This window comes from Thunnus albacares, chromosome 7 (assembly GCF_914725855.1).
Source record: "Thunnus albacares chromosome 7, fThuAlb1.1, whole genome shotgun sequence".
NCBI lineage: Eukaryota > Metazoa > Chordata > Actinopteri > Scombriformes > Scombridae > Thunnus > Thunnus albacares.
In genome coordinates, this window is record NC_058112.1 from 4905878 (window position 1) to 4922899 (window position 17022).

At 39.0% G+C, this 17022-nt stretch overlaps 1 protein-coding gene across 3 annotated transcripts in view; it reads left to right on the top strand.

The window, feature by feature from the left end:
- necab2 (N-terminal EF-hand calcium binding protein 2) overlaps positions 1-15767 on the top strand; it is a 135399-nt gene extending 119632 nt beyond the window's left edge. For 2 of the 3 annotated variants that reach the window (XM_044356666.1, XM_044356667.1), the window contains 4 exons: positions 4241-4353; positions 12828-12905; positions 13716-13807; positions 15473-15767. In XM_044356666.1, the coding sequence (XP_044212601.1) occupies positions 4241-4353; positions 12828-12905; positions 13716-13807; positions 15473-15501 (312 nt within the window). In that variant the 3' untranslated portion in view covers positions 15502-15767. The other variant, XM_044356668.1, reaches the window with a different exon arrangement.
- Positions 15768-17022: the final 1255 nt, after the last annotated feature.

Genomic DNA, 17022 nt, shown 5'->3' on the forward strand with positions numbered 1-17022 from the left:
AAACAGACAATCAAAGCACACCAACACATAAGAGGATCCAGATGTGTTGTGAGCCTGCATGTGTACAAGCTGCAAGAGCTGTAGCTAATATCTGCTAAATATAGAGCTCTCTCGTTAGGATGTTTTACAGCAAGCTGTTCCCAGTTACTCGACAGCAGCATAGTCTGATATTTAATATCTGTCCCGATGATAGCAACAACAACCCCTGTGCATGTGTTCACTGCCAGTATCTTAAAGATGAAGAGAAGGAATAAAAATTAAAAACAGAGAGTGGCAAGCAACAGTAGCCTCCAGGGGTAACCGTCAAGGTTCGCCTTCCAAAATATCTTGAAAGACAAAGAGAGCAGCAGCGATTTACATATAGATAAATAGGATTTAATCACATCTGTCCTCAAGAAGAGATGCAGAATGAGGACAGCACAGAGAGGAAGAGAAGAGTGGAAGCGTGAATGGAAAAGAGGGTTAAGTGAGGTAAAAATTAAACAAGCAGAAGAAAAGTGCAGGCCTTTGGTAAAAGCGAGGATAAACTAAATGCCACGTCAAATTGATTAGTATGTAGTTTTGGTAAACAGGTCAGATATCATGAAAACAAGGAACCAAATATTTCACAAGTATAAAAGGTAGAATTCACTGTAAAACATTTGACATGCATTCATTCTGCATTTCTGGTTTTGTTGCTTGTATTTTCTTATTCGAGCTCAGCCTACAACTTGTTCAGTGCAAATTAGCATCTAGTTGAAACTTTTTCTGTACGCTATGTAACGTTAAATAGCGGCAAAAAATAATAAATTTGCTAAAATATTAATGGTGCAACCTAACCTTAGTGTCAGGACCTACAAATCTAAGAGTCTTCTTTGTAGATTAGAGATCCATTGTACAGGAGGTAGAGATCCCTGCTTCTCTGACATTCTGACAGAATTCACAATAAACCTACTATGATGCACCTCTTTTATTCCTTACACTTGTTCTTTTCTTGTCACCATGCCCACCTAGATGTATTGTGTACAACCCATGGTTGAAAGCAACATGTTCAGGCCTCTTAAAGACTGTCAAAGCATTATGGGAAATGTTGCAAATTACCATCACTGATGGAACTCAAAAGTCAACAGCAGAAATACAGTTATTATAAATTTAAGATAATATATATAATACATTTAAGAAGATACACTGTGCACTGGGTGTGGGTGCTTTGGCAACAAGAACTGTTTGTGAGTTTACAGGCATTGTGATTTACGGCATCTGTGTTTTTGTATGTAGGCCAGTGAGTGCGTAGGTGTGTGTGTCTATGAAGAATGACTGAGAATGACAGTTTAGAGAGAGCTTGATTGACAAACTTGACAGGCTGACACAGTGCTTTTCACACAATGATGAATAATAGATAAAGTAATGATAACCCAGCAGTCAGCTGCGTGTGTGTGTGTGTGTTTTATGCATTTGTGTGTCTTGTGTAATCATAGCTGACGTGCAAGTGCTGGTCCATGTGTACATGCATAAGAGATATTTGTGTGTGTGCATGTGCTTGTGCGTGCGTGCGATTGTTTGTGTGCCTGTTAATGTGTGAATGTGTTTTGTGGAGTCTCAGTGAGACACTGCTGCAGTTATCTAGGTCATAGTGGATGAATTTTTAATTGTGCTGTTGTGAGCTACAGTAACGATGGCACATTTAAAGCTGAAGATAGCAGCTAATCTCGTCTGATCGAAACCGTCTCAGACACAGCTCTTCGGTTCTTCTTTTTGTAAATTGGATTTATACAAATAATTACAAAAAAGCCTCCAGGCTCTAATTGCACAACGCTTAAGCTTCTTCCATACACACAAGCATGCAGATACACACACCTTTCACACACTAAAGCCTTTCTTATAGCTATACTGCACCACCGAGAAGGGAGCTACTGTACTGTACAGAAAGTTAAGATCAAACGGAGAAATGCAACAGAAGATCTATCCAATATCTCTCTCTCTCACACACAAACACATTCACTGGGGAATGTGACAGTTACATTTTATCCGCCTTTGACCACTGGGTCTTAAGGAAGATTGAGTCAAAAGATTTCTATAGGCTGTGTGAGATAATGATCATTTGGCTTTTGCCTGTGGGAGACAGGGAATACTGCCTCATGCCCTTCCAATGCTATTCAACAGAAGAAATTGCTTGCCTGTAGTGGAGGATTAACACTTAAGCCACAGATGAATAAAGGATTTGTAGTTGTATCACAAATCTCCTGATAACTTCAGGTGCTGCCATAAAGATAAGTGGTACCTAACAACAGAAAATGATGTCTATTTGCAACTTTCACCATTGAAAATAGTTTCTGTTGCATATGTGAAAGCCCCCACCCCCACTTTCACTTCCCCCTCCAAGTTACTTCACTTGGAGAATGTGCAGAATGATGTATGTGAAGAGTTTGACTCGAGAAGGCTGTTTTCACATTTATCTGCTCAAAGAGAAAAGTTTCTCTGTGTGCTCACTTTAAAGGAGACTTTAAAATGAATACATGCAAGCATGATTTGTGATATCACATCTAATTTGGAAGCCAGTCATGGTTGGGTATGCAACTTAGACGCAACTTAGTTTGAGGTGGAAATTTGAGGCTTTCAGTGCACATACACTGAGAATGGGCTTTTCAGTGAAGTAGGTTACATTTTGAATTGAAAAATATTTGCATATTCATAGATTCTGGGTTTTTTAATGAAGGAGAAGTAATTTTAAGAATTATAACATAGTTGCAGTTACTTTTTTTGTGGTAAAAACATATCAGACACATTATTATTAAAAGCAGAGTATGTTTACGTGTCATAAAAGACATCTCGAGGGGATCTTGAACAAATCAGATGTGTTTACAGCAACAACACGCAGGTTATAGCTGATAGCATTTTAGCTTGCTAACGAGCTGACAGATTTATCAGTGGTAAAATGACCAGTAAGTTAAAAACCTCAAATAAAAGCATTAGTTTCAGATTTTTGGACATACTCTTATTTGCTTTCTTACAGAGAGTTAGATGATAGGATCAATACCACTCTCATTCAAGCTAGGAGGTGGTTAGCTTAGCAGCTAGCCTGGCACTGGTAAAATAAAGGAAAATACATTCCGTACCAGCACCTTTGAAGCTCACTAATTAACCCATTATATATCATTTGTTTAATCCAGGACAAATTGTGGTTTTATAGAGGGTTATGTGCTGGACAACTTCTTGGACTGGGCACAGTTATTGCAAAATGAAATGCTGACATGAAGCTTGACAAGGGTCGCTATGACTTTTTATTTTTAACCTGAAACCACTTGGAAGAAACGTTGCCAGTGAATGAAATCCACGCAGAAAAAAGATTTTACTCCAAAATTTATTTGGCAAATTGAAAGTATATGTGTGTGTTTTGGATTGAAAAATTTGATATGTAGTCAATAAAGACAGAAAAAGAAAATTAAGCTGCATTGTTTTCCACAGAACTTAAACATGGTCAACAGGAACCTGAAAACCTCTTGATGTTGAATCCATTAGGTTATATCTGTGTGCTTGGAACAAACACAATATAACTTAAATTAAAATATCAATACAAATAAGTGAGAACTATATAAACACTGCAACATTTTTTAAATGGATGTATTGAAAGATATTTGTTCTGTATGTATGTACAGTATGTATGTCTATGTACAGAGATTAGCACAGTGCAGGAATACACAGGTTATTGACAGTCTTCATGGTGGTGCTCACAAGTCTTGCTGCTGTGTTTGCACATTGCTGGATTTCATCCAGCAGATATGGAAGTTTTTTGTTATTAGCATTGTTTTCAAAGTCTTTTGAGGTGGTTGTAACTTGTGGGTCATATATGTCTCTGATGTCTTGGCACAGTTGGCAGGTGGTTAAAAAGTGCAGCTCAGTTTCCACCTCCTGCTGTGTGCAGTGGGTGCACAGTCTGTCTTCTCTGGGGAGCCAGGTCTGCCTGTGGCAGCCTCTCTTCACAACGATGCTGTGCTCTCTGAGTCTGTACATGGTCAAGGATTTCCTTAGTTTTGGATCGGTCGCAGTGGTCAGGTAATCTGCCACTGAGTATTGTCTGTTTAGGGTCAAATAGCTCTCTAGTTTGCACTGTTTTTTTGGTTTATTCTTGTTTTCTTTTTGTTTTCCTATAATTTGGTTTAGTCGAAAGGGGGTGTCTGTCTAGGGGCTCTGCTTGTTTGTGAACGGAGTCCTAGAACCAGCTGACTCTCTCATCTCTCTCTCTCTCTCTCTCTCTCTGTAGTCCTTGCTGCTGATTCGTCAGGAGATGGTGATCTCCCAGAAGAAGCTTGGCGAGTTTTGTGAGGCTCTGAAGCAGTACCTGAAGAATGTCTCCGCTCAGAGGGATTGTTTTCAGTAAGTCTCGCTGCTGCTCTACATTTTTACAACTGCCCCACTGGCGCTGCTGCAGCACCGTAACCCTTAATGTGTTCCATTTTCTGTGTCAGGGTCTCTCTTTATTTCTCTCTTTACTAACCCAGATATTCCCTCCTCTGGTTTTGGATTTCGTCAGTGTATTTTAGTGCACAAGAACACTAAAAAAATATTTCCTGTTCAGCTTTGAGTGAGTATTTCATCATTATCTGAAAAACTGCTGTAACTCCTGGGTGGTTTGGATCAGTGAGATACTAATATTGTGCTGCATACCCAATTCCTATAATATTACACCTGTAATATTATCTGCTATACACATGCTGTATGTATTATAAACCTCCCGTCCCTTCCACTCAGAGCTTCAGGGTGCTATGAAACAATTTAATATCCAAAGAGATTTTCCCAAATCCCAGGCCCAATATGCTGTATGTATAGACCACATTCATATTCTGCATATGCCCTTGGCAAAACTTCAAGGTGCTGACTCTACTGCAGTTCTTCTATTTGTATTACAGTTTCTCCCACCAGATCCTGTAGTCTGTACTTTGGGATAAATGGTCTGCAAGAGTGGAAGAGACAGCTCTATAAGGCTTTACAACTCCTTATTGCACAGAATCTATAATGCATTCACATAATGTGCAGTGCTTTTGGGGGTATTTTAAGACCTTTTTATATCTTTGAAAGTAGTTACACCATTAACTCTTTTTTTGGCCACTTGGGGACAGCGGAAATGAACTATAAACACAATTATACACATATTATCACCTTTAAAGTTGATATGACAAACTTGGTAGCAAACAGTTTGGTACACACCTAGCAGATACAGAGCAGCATTAGCTTTGAGTTGTGTTTCTGTCAACTTAATGGATGTTTTGTCCAATATTCACTCTCTTTTCAGCTCTGTTTTGGTCTCCACCAACTCCTGAGAAAAACATCTGTCTCTTTAGTTGATAAATGCTCCGCTATGTCCACCAGCTATTTGTTAACTCTGATGATTCTCTGCGGGTTTGTGATTACAAGGAACACCTTTTACATTACACACAGTGATTTGATTCATTGTTAATATAAAAATATTGATTACAGCAGCTGTAAAACGAAGAGCTAAACTGACAATGACATGTGGCACTGTATCTAACTACAGTGCCTCTAAAAAGCATTCAGTCCCCCTTGGATTTTTTCATGTTTTATTGTTTCACAGCCTTGAATCGTAGTTGATGTAATTAGGGTTTTCTGAAATTGATTAACAGAAAAAAGACCCTTTAATGTCAAATTGAAAATCAATCTCTACAAATAGATTTAATGCAGACCAAAGAAAAAAACACAAAATGGACTATTCATCAAAGGTTCAAATCATTAATGTGACACATCCAAATCAATATCAGTGCAGTCAGTTGTTTTTAGAAGTCTCCTAATACGCTGAATGGAGATTATCTGTGTGTAATACATGTGTGACAAGTCATTTTTGGTTAAATACGGCTGTGTCTTAAATATACCAGGGGCCAGATGCATAAATGCATTTCACACACATAAACTGCACACCTCACGCATTCTACAGACCAGGCGTACACATGCTTTTCTGAAGCAATCTGAACATGATGTGATGAGCTGGAGATGAAATATAAAGTGAGAGATGGAATCTTTTAGTAAAACATTGTTTGTTTAGGTTGATAACCAGCAGCACTGATTGTGTGATTTTTTTGCATAGAGATCTGTAAAATGCCAATCAAAGGTGCATTTATAAATGTAACATTGATTATTTGCTTTTGTGTGATTAATTTTATCATTCATTTAATTAACATCGGAGTCAACATTTTAGTTTGCTCTTAATCTTTTTATTTTATCTTTAGTTGTGACACACTGTGTAGTCTGTTTAGATATGAGAGCTACAAACTAATCATTGATTACATTTCTGAGATCACTGCTGATGATGGTTTACAGTCTATGTGATGAATTAATGATAAGGATGGTATAAAGAGCCGTACAGTCATGCGTAGTAACAGCTGTTCTGCTGTTGGAGATCTTCGCCAGAGCACAGACGGTCAAACAGCACTTCTTCTCTGCCGTTTGTTTCATTGACAGTTGCATAGACTGGTGGAGCAGGCGGTGAACTGATATGAAAATGGCTGGTTAAGGACGTGTCTTCATCCATTTATGGATCATTGTGGGAGTGGAAATGAGTCTCATGCACAGGTCCTCAATGACTGAGACTTATAAACAGAACTATGCGTACACACGGCTTTATAAATCTGATGAAAAGAATACATCTGCATATTTCTGGCTTTGTGCCTACACAGTTTTAGTCATGAATCTGCACAGAGTTTTATGCATCTGGTCCCTGCTGTTTAGTCAATTTCCTGTTGAAAACTACAAAGGAACAAAAAAAAATTGGACACAAGAAAACTTCTAAGGCAGTGAATATCTGTCAGAGTACAGTAAGATCAGTAATAAAAATGAAAAGAAATGGTACAGTTGTAAATCTGCCTGGAGCAGACCATCCTCTACTGTCGAGTTTCTGTGTGACAAGGGCACAGATGAGGAAGCTGTGCCTGTGGGCACTCTGAAGGAGCGGGGAGACACTGTTCAAACAACTGTTGGCTGGATGGAAGGAGACCAGGGACACTTAGTAAAGACACTAAGGTCTTTACGAAGCAAAACACTAACCACATCAGCAAAAGAATAAACTGTACCCTCCTCATCCCAATTTAATTCACCACAGTTAGTGGTGTCAGCATATCTTGTAACCAAATGGAGCTTGTAGTGAGAGGATGTTTCAGAGTAAATAATGCCCTAAAATCACATGGATGGAAAATGTTGGAAAGTGCAACAGGACAAAGGTCTTCGTCTTGTTCCAGGCTCACACTGTTACAGTAAAGTTGGTGGCACTCAATCAAAGTCCTGTAGTGAGCCATGGCTCTACCCCAACTGTCAAGGGACAGCCTAAACCAGGTGCATAAATCCTCTTTCACTTATGTGAAAGTTCAGCAACCAGCTCCTTCATTTACTGATGCTGATCCCAGCACTGTTACCTCTATCATTAAAGGTATTCCAGTGTTGCCGTTTGACAAAATGTGTAATTGAATGCCTGTAGTGTATGCAATGTAAGCGAATACCAGTCTACAGTACCTACAGTTGGCAGTAATTAGTATACTGAAGCAGCACCAATTTTAAAAACCAGAGATATAAATTTAAACATGAACCATGTCATTCCCTGTATCCACACAACCATATACATGGACATCATATTCAAGGACATTTCAGTCTGTCTGTTAGTCCATCATTTGGGTGACTGAAATATCTCACCAACTATTGGATGGATTGCCATGAAATTGTAAACTGATGCTTCACACTCCCCTTAGAATGAACTGTAATAACTTTGGCGATCCCTAAACCTTTCAACTAGCGCCACCATCAGATCAAAATTTTAATTTGTCTAATACTGTACCTGCAAAACAAATGACATTCCCATCAGTCTCAGCTGTATATTGTGTTTTGTGTGCAAATATTAGCACACTAACACACTAAATGAAGATAGTGAACTATGGTGAATATTAGATTTCAGAGGAATCAATGATTTTAGAAGTTCTTCCTTGCAAATGAAATACAGTTTTGCTCAGTATGTGAACAGTTTGGACATCCTGTTGAATTTGGATACCATATTTTATTATCAGTAACTTCATCCATCCATTTACAAACACAATTTTCTGTAATCAGCAAAACTTAACAGCCCCTTTCATTTCAAAAGTCTTCACCTCAGGGCTACACTCTGCTCCTGAAGGATAAAAAGTATGAAATGCTTTGCTGAGGTCAACAAACAGCACACACACAGCTGGAAGGGGCTTTTAGGTACAACACTACAGTCACTTAGATGGTACTGTTAGTATTTTGTTAGTTTTGAGCATTAGATTTTCACTGGCTTGTTGGTATATTTGTTACTCCCTTACTTTTTTAGTAAAAATGATAACACAATACTTCCATACGTAGCTGAAGTTAATAATTCATAAGGGAGAGGAAGGTTTGTTGAGGGAAGGAGCCTGCTCTGCTCATTACCTGGGAATAGACTTTTCTCTCCTGTTTGCTGTGTCGTTCTTTGCTCTTTTGGCACTGCCTACCTTTCGTTTTCTTTCTCCTCGCTCCCTCGTTAAATCTTGCACAAACTAACTGTAATATATAAAGTTTATTTAATCTCTGCCTTCCCTCCTCATTATCTTTTAGGGTGAATGTGTGATTACATGCACAAACACTTGATTATATCCTCCAGCAGAGCTCACACAACCAAGGTTACTTCTTTTAAAGTCCTGTGGAGATGTTTAGCCTGTCCCCCCAGTGCCCTCTTCAGGTTCAGGGAAGAACTACAGGGACAGACTCGTTGACTCCAATTAGTACCTTTTTAGACCGCTTATACACTGGCTCAGGCTACGTGATAAAACCTAGTCTTTAGATTAAAGCAATTAAAAGAAATGACAAAGAATTGGAGAATTAGAGAATTCATTTCACTTCATTTATGAATGCATCAGTTGTACATGTGTGATATCTAGGTTTGGTTTTCTGCTCTAAATCGACACATTTTTGCAACTGTGGTGACCAGAGGCACAATTGAAAGACTGACGCAGAGCTGTGGAGAACAGGCCGGAGCAAAATAAAAAAAACATAAACTGAAGGAATAGGATCAGCAGACGGGAGATGGAGTGATTCTCAATAATGGCCAATCACATCAGTTCTCTCTAAAAGCAGCAAATAATTTAATGGGCTGAAAGGAGAGACCAGGCTGGAGTCACAACACCTAAATATACAATTACAAATATAATACGCAGCAACTCCAGTCTGCTTCTAACTGCAAACAGTGTTTCTTTTTCGTGTCGAATTTGCATTTCAGGAGACAGAAACTCCTGCCACTGAGTAATGATGTGAAGTTATTTATCACAATTATAACAGCCTGGACAGTAGAGTAAAATATTGTATATATTTACACACTATAATACAATATTCTACAGTTCAGTGCCACTTCTGCAAATAAGATAAAAGATAAGTTGTTTTTAAATTGTAAGAAAAGTAATAGTCTGGACTGGACATAATAAGCCTGCTGACATGACAGAAAATATTACTTTGATTAGATCTTGATATCTTGATGGAGCTCAGGATGTCTGATATAATCTACCTGCATTCACAGTATAGACTCTCTGTTGTGGAGTAGTTTACCAGTCTGCAGTGTAGAAAAACACAAAAGGGCAGAAAAGGGCCCGTGCATTTATACCTGCACCAGATGTAAAACCTATATATTTATACGAAAGAGCCAAAACTCAACACATAAAAAGGTTGCATTTGTGACTTCGGAGAAGTCTGTGTTTGCACCATGAAAATTGCTCTTTGAAAATTGAAATCTTTTGAAAATTGAAATGAAATTGTGTTTGTGATAAGAGGTAGTCTGAGCAAGCATAAATGCAGGTGTAATTTCATGCCGAAACAAGGGCCAAAATTACACTGCACCGCCTAATCTGTCTGCCAGCTGCTCCGCTCCTCTCACCTTGATTGCATTTAGAGCCAGAAAATTACCAAACAGGTGCGTGTGCAAATAATGGACTTGAGTAGTGTGAAAATGGCATAGTTAGTGCTGTTGTCTGCTTTTTACAGGCACTAAATCAGAGGCCTTTGTGTTTTGTTTACTTTTATATTGCAACATTTTCTGACAATGATTCATAGACTTTTGAAACATCATAGTTTCTTATATCAAATGTGACTTTAAGACTTAATCACATAGAAAATGATCTGAGTGACCTAATGTTGAATGCTGCAACGTGATATGTAAAGTCAGCAGCGTCTTTCAGTTCATCTAGTGTTTACATAGCTTTCTTGCTCTTCAACACAATGAATCATATGAACCTCGAAAATATCTGCATGACTTTTAGCATCTCAGAAACAGTTTTTACAGTTTTCTTGGGTGTTTACACAAAAATACATGCAGACATCTGACAAGAGGTCAGAGGATGGTAAGGCATGTTGATATGAGCAGGCAGTGATGAGAAATCAAATTCCAGCTCAACAAAAAACATGGCCCCACATAGGATCATCTCAGAGAGTCATACTGTATATATTCCTGTTCACCCATGTCTTTACTGGCTGCAACAGTAGCTTAACCCTTAGAGACCCACCATAGACCCATTTGTCTTTTTTAGGGGGAGATAGCAGGTCAACAGTATATGCCACATAGACATGGCATACACACTATAATGGAAGTATATGAAGGCCATTTTCATGCTCAATTATGTCTCAAGTTGATGCAACAATTTTTGGGTTGATACTCTTTGTTACATAGATTTGGTGCAAAATTAAACCATTTTTGACCACTTGAGAATTGATAAAAATGGTCAAAAATCCCTCCAAAATACCACACAAGACAATAGAACACCATCAAAAAATTGGTATCAAAAACTTTTGACATTTGGAGGTTTCTATAAGAATTGCATTTTTAGGCAATTGCATGGCAAGCACTTCTGGAAATTGCTCAAAAAGTTTCATGAGGCTGTGATTATAGGTCACAATAGGTCATTTTATACAGTGAGCTCAAGTTTCAAAAAATGGTCTCACTACAAAGAAATGGCTACTGTGGGGATTAACATCATTGAATCATGAATACAAGTGTGCTCATTGAATCCACAAGAGTCTCAGCTTTCAGGTTACCAAATTTATGCAATTCCAAGACTCTTTAGGGACCCCAGTGTGCAGAAATATTCAAATACACCATTTTTAGAATAGGCGAAAATAACAAATTTTTACTGTATGCAAAAAACTGCATGGTTTTTGCTCAAAACTGCATGGGCTTAGCATAAAGTGGACATGTGTGTAACGGGGAGACTCGTGGGTAACCATAGAACCCATTTTCATCCAGATATCTTGAGGTGAGAGGTCAAGGCACCCCTTTGAAAATGGCCATGCCAGTTTTTCCCTCACCAAAATTAGTTCTATTTAGCTCCCTTCCTGACAAGCTAGCATGACATGAGGCTGCTGCAGCCTCTGAAAGACAGTAATGAGGGCGCAGACAGCCCCGCAGGGGTTATCCACAGTTTGTGCCTCTCATGTACGTTTGAATCACAGCACTAAGCACTCAATTTTCTGAAAAATATTTAAAAAATGCTCAAAGATTCAAAATTATTCCCTCTGCTGCATGATATAAAAAAAAAAAGATTTTCAACCTGTTTTCCAAGTTTTTCCTAATTCAAATAAAGATGGTAGCCAGAGATGATACATCTCCTTACTTTATTTGTAAAGCATGAACATTTTGTTATCAGTTATATTATTATCTTATATTTTCATACAAACATGTTCATGTCAATATTTTGCTTGTGTTTTAGAAAGAGGGCAAGGACATATGACATTTCCTACCTACTACCTGGATAGGAAATAAAGTCACAACTTGGGAAATGGGTAATTGGGTAATTGGGTCGTGCAGGACTTATTTTTCATCCAGACGGGTAGAGTCTTGAAATACCTTCAGAACAGCTGTAAATGTTGTTAATTGACCGACCGGTTTTTCAAAGATTGCTGGGTAGTTTTTTTTTGTAATATCAAATGCACTGTGTGAAGGTAATGGTGACTATGAATAATAGAGGGACAGCAGTCTGTTTCAGTTATATGTTGGTGCCAGAACAAGGTCAGGAACTACGAGCCAACATTGTAATGCCACCCTAAACACAAATAATGCTGCTGACCAGCTACAGTCATTTTCGGGTAGCTTAAACTTTGTCAGATGGAAGAATTTAGGAAGATAACAAACCTTAACATGCATGTAAGGTCATGATTGTTCTAACATGACAGCGGTTCCTGCGCAGCCCTTATACCAACAAGTGAAGATAGACAAAGATCCCTTGTGGATTATCTTCAGCACCTTGTTGAAACCATACTTCAACACATTCATGCTGTTCTGGAGACAACATGTATCCTTTGTTCATTATAGCAAGGTGTACCCTATAAATGGCCTCATAGCTTACAATTCACCAATAACATCCCCCCTTTACAATGACCTGGTCACACATTGTTCTGTTGTATTATTGCAAGTTTCACTTTTATGGATGTGATGTAATTTCCAAGCTCTCATCTTTGTGTTAAGTGCTGTAACCTCAATATTGTGCAGAGGTGGGAAACAATCCATCATCTTTTTTTTTTTTCCTGAAATCCAAATCATTTTCTGTTTGTTTTTCATTTCAACAGTGTGTCCTTTAGTGTGTACTTGATGATGTTTTTCTCCCCTTTCTATCCCTACCTCATATCATTTCCATCCTCCACCTTTCTTCACCTTTACTACCTGTTCCACCGATATTTCTGATCTATCCCCTCTACCATCATTTATTCTATAAATCGGATGCATACACACATCTCTTCCTCTATGATCCACTAACTATTCACTAACCACCCTCCCTTCTCTACTATCCACTCATTCCCATTCTCCTCTGTCTCTGCCGCAGTGTGACTGCCGTGCGTCTGCCGGACGGTTTATCCTTTGTCATCTATGAGTTCTGGGATGGAGAGGAGGAGTGGAAGAGGTGAGTTTTCAGTCACATTTGGTTCAGTGTATTGAACTTCTATCTTAAGCATAAACCCCTTACTAATATCTGTCCCTCATGCTAGTATTAAAAGGTTTTTGATTTTCTGTGACTTTTTTGAACAAGCTTTTCACTTAACACTTAATGCAGTTTAAGTAGAAGCTTTGCTGTGATGCTAAAAATAAACAAAAGCAACAGGCAGAATGAAACATCTGTAAATGCAGAGGAAGGCCCATTGCTGCAAAATGTTTAATTCCCACTGCTGATCTACTTTAAAAGTATTAAAAGTCAGTACTAAGTGTGGACATTCATTTTGTTTCTGAAAATGCCTTTGAGTCAGCACTCTGGCTCCTCTGAGCATACCATTCCTTCCTGCTGTTGTTTTCATTGATCGGTGATTGCCAAATAAAGAAAATGCTCACTTTTCTTCCATTACTGTCGTGAGCCTGTTGGAAAAATTCCTCCATCCACATTTAATTAGCATTCTTAAGCCAATCGCTTGCTCCAGAGATGCTGAAGCACTTGAGTTGCGTCAGGTCATCATGATTTAGTGATGGTGCTCGTGCTGGGCAAGAGGAGAGGCTGCTGATGTAGCTGCCTACTGATCTGTTTCTGCTCCACTGCTCACAGCGTCTCACTGCCATTAATATTTTAACTCTTACAGTAAAGGCTAAGCGGTTTGAGGCTATGTGTGCCTGCCTTATGAGTGGCTGTGCGGATGTGTGCACGTGCATGCATGTTATGTGTCTAGTTACTGTATGTGTGTGTGTTTGTGTGTATGTGATCTCTCACCCTCTCCACTGTTCCCAGGCACCTCCAGTCGGCCCCCAACAAAGCCTTTCAGCATGTGAAGGTGGATACACTGTGCCAGCCGGAGGCCGTGTCCTCCGTAGCCGTGCCAGGTTAGTGGTTAAAGTTTACCACACATACTTTATACAATTGAATAGAATAAACCAGCCAACCAGCATAAAAAAAAAGTTAACAATGCGATAAAAGTCAACTTGCTTAGAGGAGCTTTGTTAAGTATGAGTGACATCACTTGAGTGATCTCAGACTAGACTTGAGGACTACAAACATTTAACAGAAAGTCAGTGAGGCAGACTGGGTGCATGAAGTTTGAAAGGTGTTTATGCGGCAAGGTGGGTCTAATAGGGGTGAATGGTCGAGATAAATAGGAAACATGACCATGTTTACAACTTGCGAGGGTTCATATTGGTTGTATAATTGCAGTTAATAGTTAACAATTAATAGTTTGTGGTTTAAAATACTACGCATTGACAATATTGTACCATGTTCATTAAATTTTGGTTAAGTCACCTTGAACAATGGACTTTGACCAACATGAGGCATCCATATTCATAATATTAAAGGTACCATATGGAAGTTTCAACCACTAGTGGTTTTCCTTGTATGGTGCCTGCACACAAGGATGCACGTACACATGCACAAGTAGGTGGGCAAAGTGACATGTTTCTGCCTCTGGCTTAATGGTATTCTTCTGATCAATACTTGGCGGTAGTAATACATGAAGAAATGTAGCAATGCACCATAAAAGGCAAGGAAGAAGAAGTAAGCTGGCAAACACAAATGAAAAAAATGCAGGATTTAAAATGTTGAAAAAGGGGCTTAGCAAATGTTTTATAAGGAAGGAAACATGTTATAAATATTTTATAAAATAAAACTCCATAGGACACCTTTTAGCTGCAGCTTTCATAAAAATTCAGAGTTTCCGAAAGTTTCCGAGTCATAATAACTTGGATCTTGACATAGATGGTATTAACAATGTGGAAACTAGTAGTCACAGTTACTTTGACATGACATGAAAAGCTGCATAATGAAAGATGCTCTTGAGTTGAATTATGGATAATGAAGCATCAAGTGCTTTTGGAGCTTTACCAAGTCAGGAAATCTTGGACTCTGCTGCTTCAATTTTGTCTTTTTTTTCCTTGGATATATTTCTTGCAATTCTTGCAAATCACCAGAGTCCCCTTTTAAATGATTAGTCAATTATAGTCAATTATCAAAATGTAATCAACTATTAGCTAATCCACAAAGGCATTAATCAACAGGTCATCACTAGTGTTGATTAATCAACACTAAATAGAAGAGAATAGAAGTCAATCAGGGATGAGAAACTGATTAATGTTTAGTTAGTAAAGCTGGCTGTGTAATTACTTAAAGCTCAGAAGCATTCTGAACAACTAAAGCAACCAGGCCCTGGTAATGGCTGAATTTAAAACAACTGACACTGACATGCCTCCATGGCCTGAGGCAGACTGTCAGTGACTTGAGGTGATGCTTGGCAGTCTGCCATTTGTACTTTTTTCTTATCTAACTCATTTTTTATCCATCTCTCCTCACCCTGCCTTCTGCTCTACTTATTCTCTTTCTTCACACTTTGTCATCATTCTTTCTCCACCAAATTTCCCCTCATCTCCATCCAATATGTTTTCTCTCATCCCCTTGCATGTCATTCTCTCCTTACTGCCTTCTGGGGCTCATTTTCTTTTCAATCGCTTTCTATCTCTCTAACCTTTCTCACTCGTCATCCCTCTTTCTCGTTGCAGCCGCCTGGTGCAGTGTGAACAGGGATTGAGCATGAAGATATTCAACTACACGCCAAGACTCCCGGACACTCCCCACTTCCTCTTTAACTCCTTGCCACCCTTAAAACCTTCTCCCTTGCGTTTCTCCTGCTCTCACCTCCCTTACCCCCCCCCAATCCTTCAACCCTCACATTCCTCAACTCTTTTTGTAGGTACATGTTTACACAGTGCAAATGAATGGTGTCAACTGCAGTGAATATTGAACAAACAGTGCATTTTACAACGTACGATTACTAAAATGCGTATCTTACCATGGTAGTTTGCTGGCTCAAGATTTTTGATTATTTCATGTTCTGGTCACCTCATGAGGTAGCTTTGAGCCACTGTAGGGTGGAGTTTGTCATGTAGCAAGGACCCTGGGGTTGAGTTTTTCATGTAGCAGTTACTGTTTTTCAGTAGTGCATTTGGGAATGCAGCATTTTTTTCACACACGTTAGGGTTGAATTTACCACAGATATCATCCATGAAGCTGTCATTTCATAGTAGGTGCTCATTTCACATTTGCTCACATAGACAGGAAATTTGTGGACATAATGTAGGACTTTTTTTGTAGCGGACCACATGCTTTTGGCATTATTCTCACATCAGCCATTCTGAACTCACATCAACAAACCCGGTATCACGCCAAAGTGTGTAATACACCCGCTGGCCCACCATGTCAGTGTCAAATTTTGCCCCTCCAAGTACACGCGTGTGCATTAGGAGCGTTTTCTAATATTGCGCCTCTATCAGCATTAATCGGCAGCACAACATAATTTGTCTGTGCTTTGTAAAACTGTTACAAATCACTGTTAAAAAATAATTACGTTTCATGATGTGACAACGCTGTGGTTAAGTTCTGGTTAGGTTTAGGCACAAAAACCACTTGGTTAGGGTTAGGGAGAGATCATGGTTTGGTTTAAAATGATCACTTGAAATGTGGTGTGGGTTAAAGTTACTATGTCCTTAAAGTTAGGCAACCTTCATCGTCATGGAAGCAGGAAGCAAACAGTGGTCTCCTGCAGCCAAATCCAATCCTTTTTGCCAATTAAGTATCAATGTGGAAATTTGTCACGTTATATGTCGTCATCTGAACTGCGTCTGTCCTCTGAGTCATAATTACTATGGCCACTAGATGGAGTTGTTGGCATTGAGTAGACACTCATGTACTTTTTATGCCTAGGTGAGGCAAAACATGACACTGACGCGGGGGACCGGTGGGTGTATTACACACTTTGGTGTGATACTGGGCTGCATCGACATGTTCAGAAAGTGAGGGCTTTCGACACCCCTAACATGATTAGCTTGTAATCTCAGGAACAAACTGACCGCTAGAGTTTGGCTTGAGGGTTAGCTAGCTTATTCGCTAGAAACTGTCCAAAACTTGAGCATTTCTTAGTCCCTAAGTAAAATAGTTTGGGGTGTGTTGGTAAAAATGTGATGATGAAAACCATGAAGGCCTTGCCAGCACTAGATGTGAATGACTAAAATACAATATGTGTACTGTAGTTTCAGATTTCTACAGTGGTATG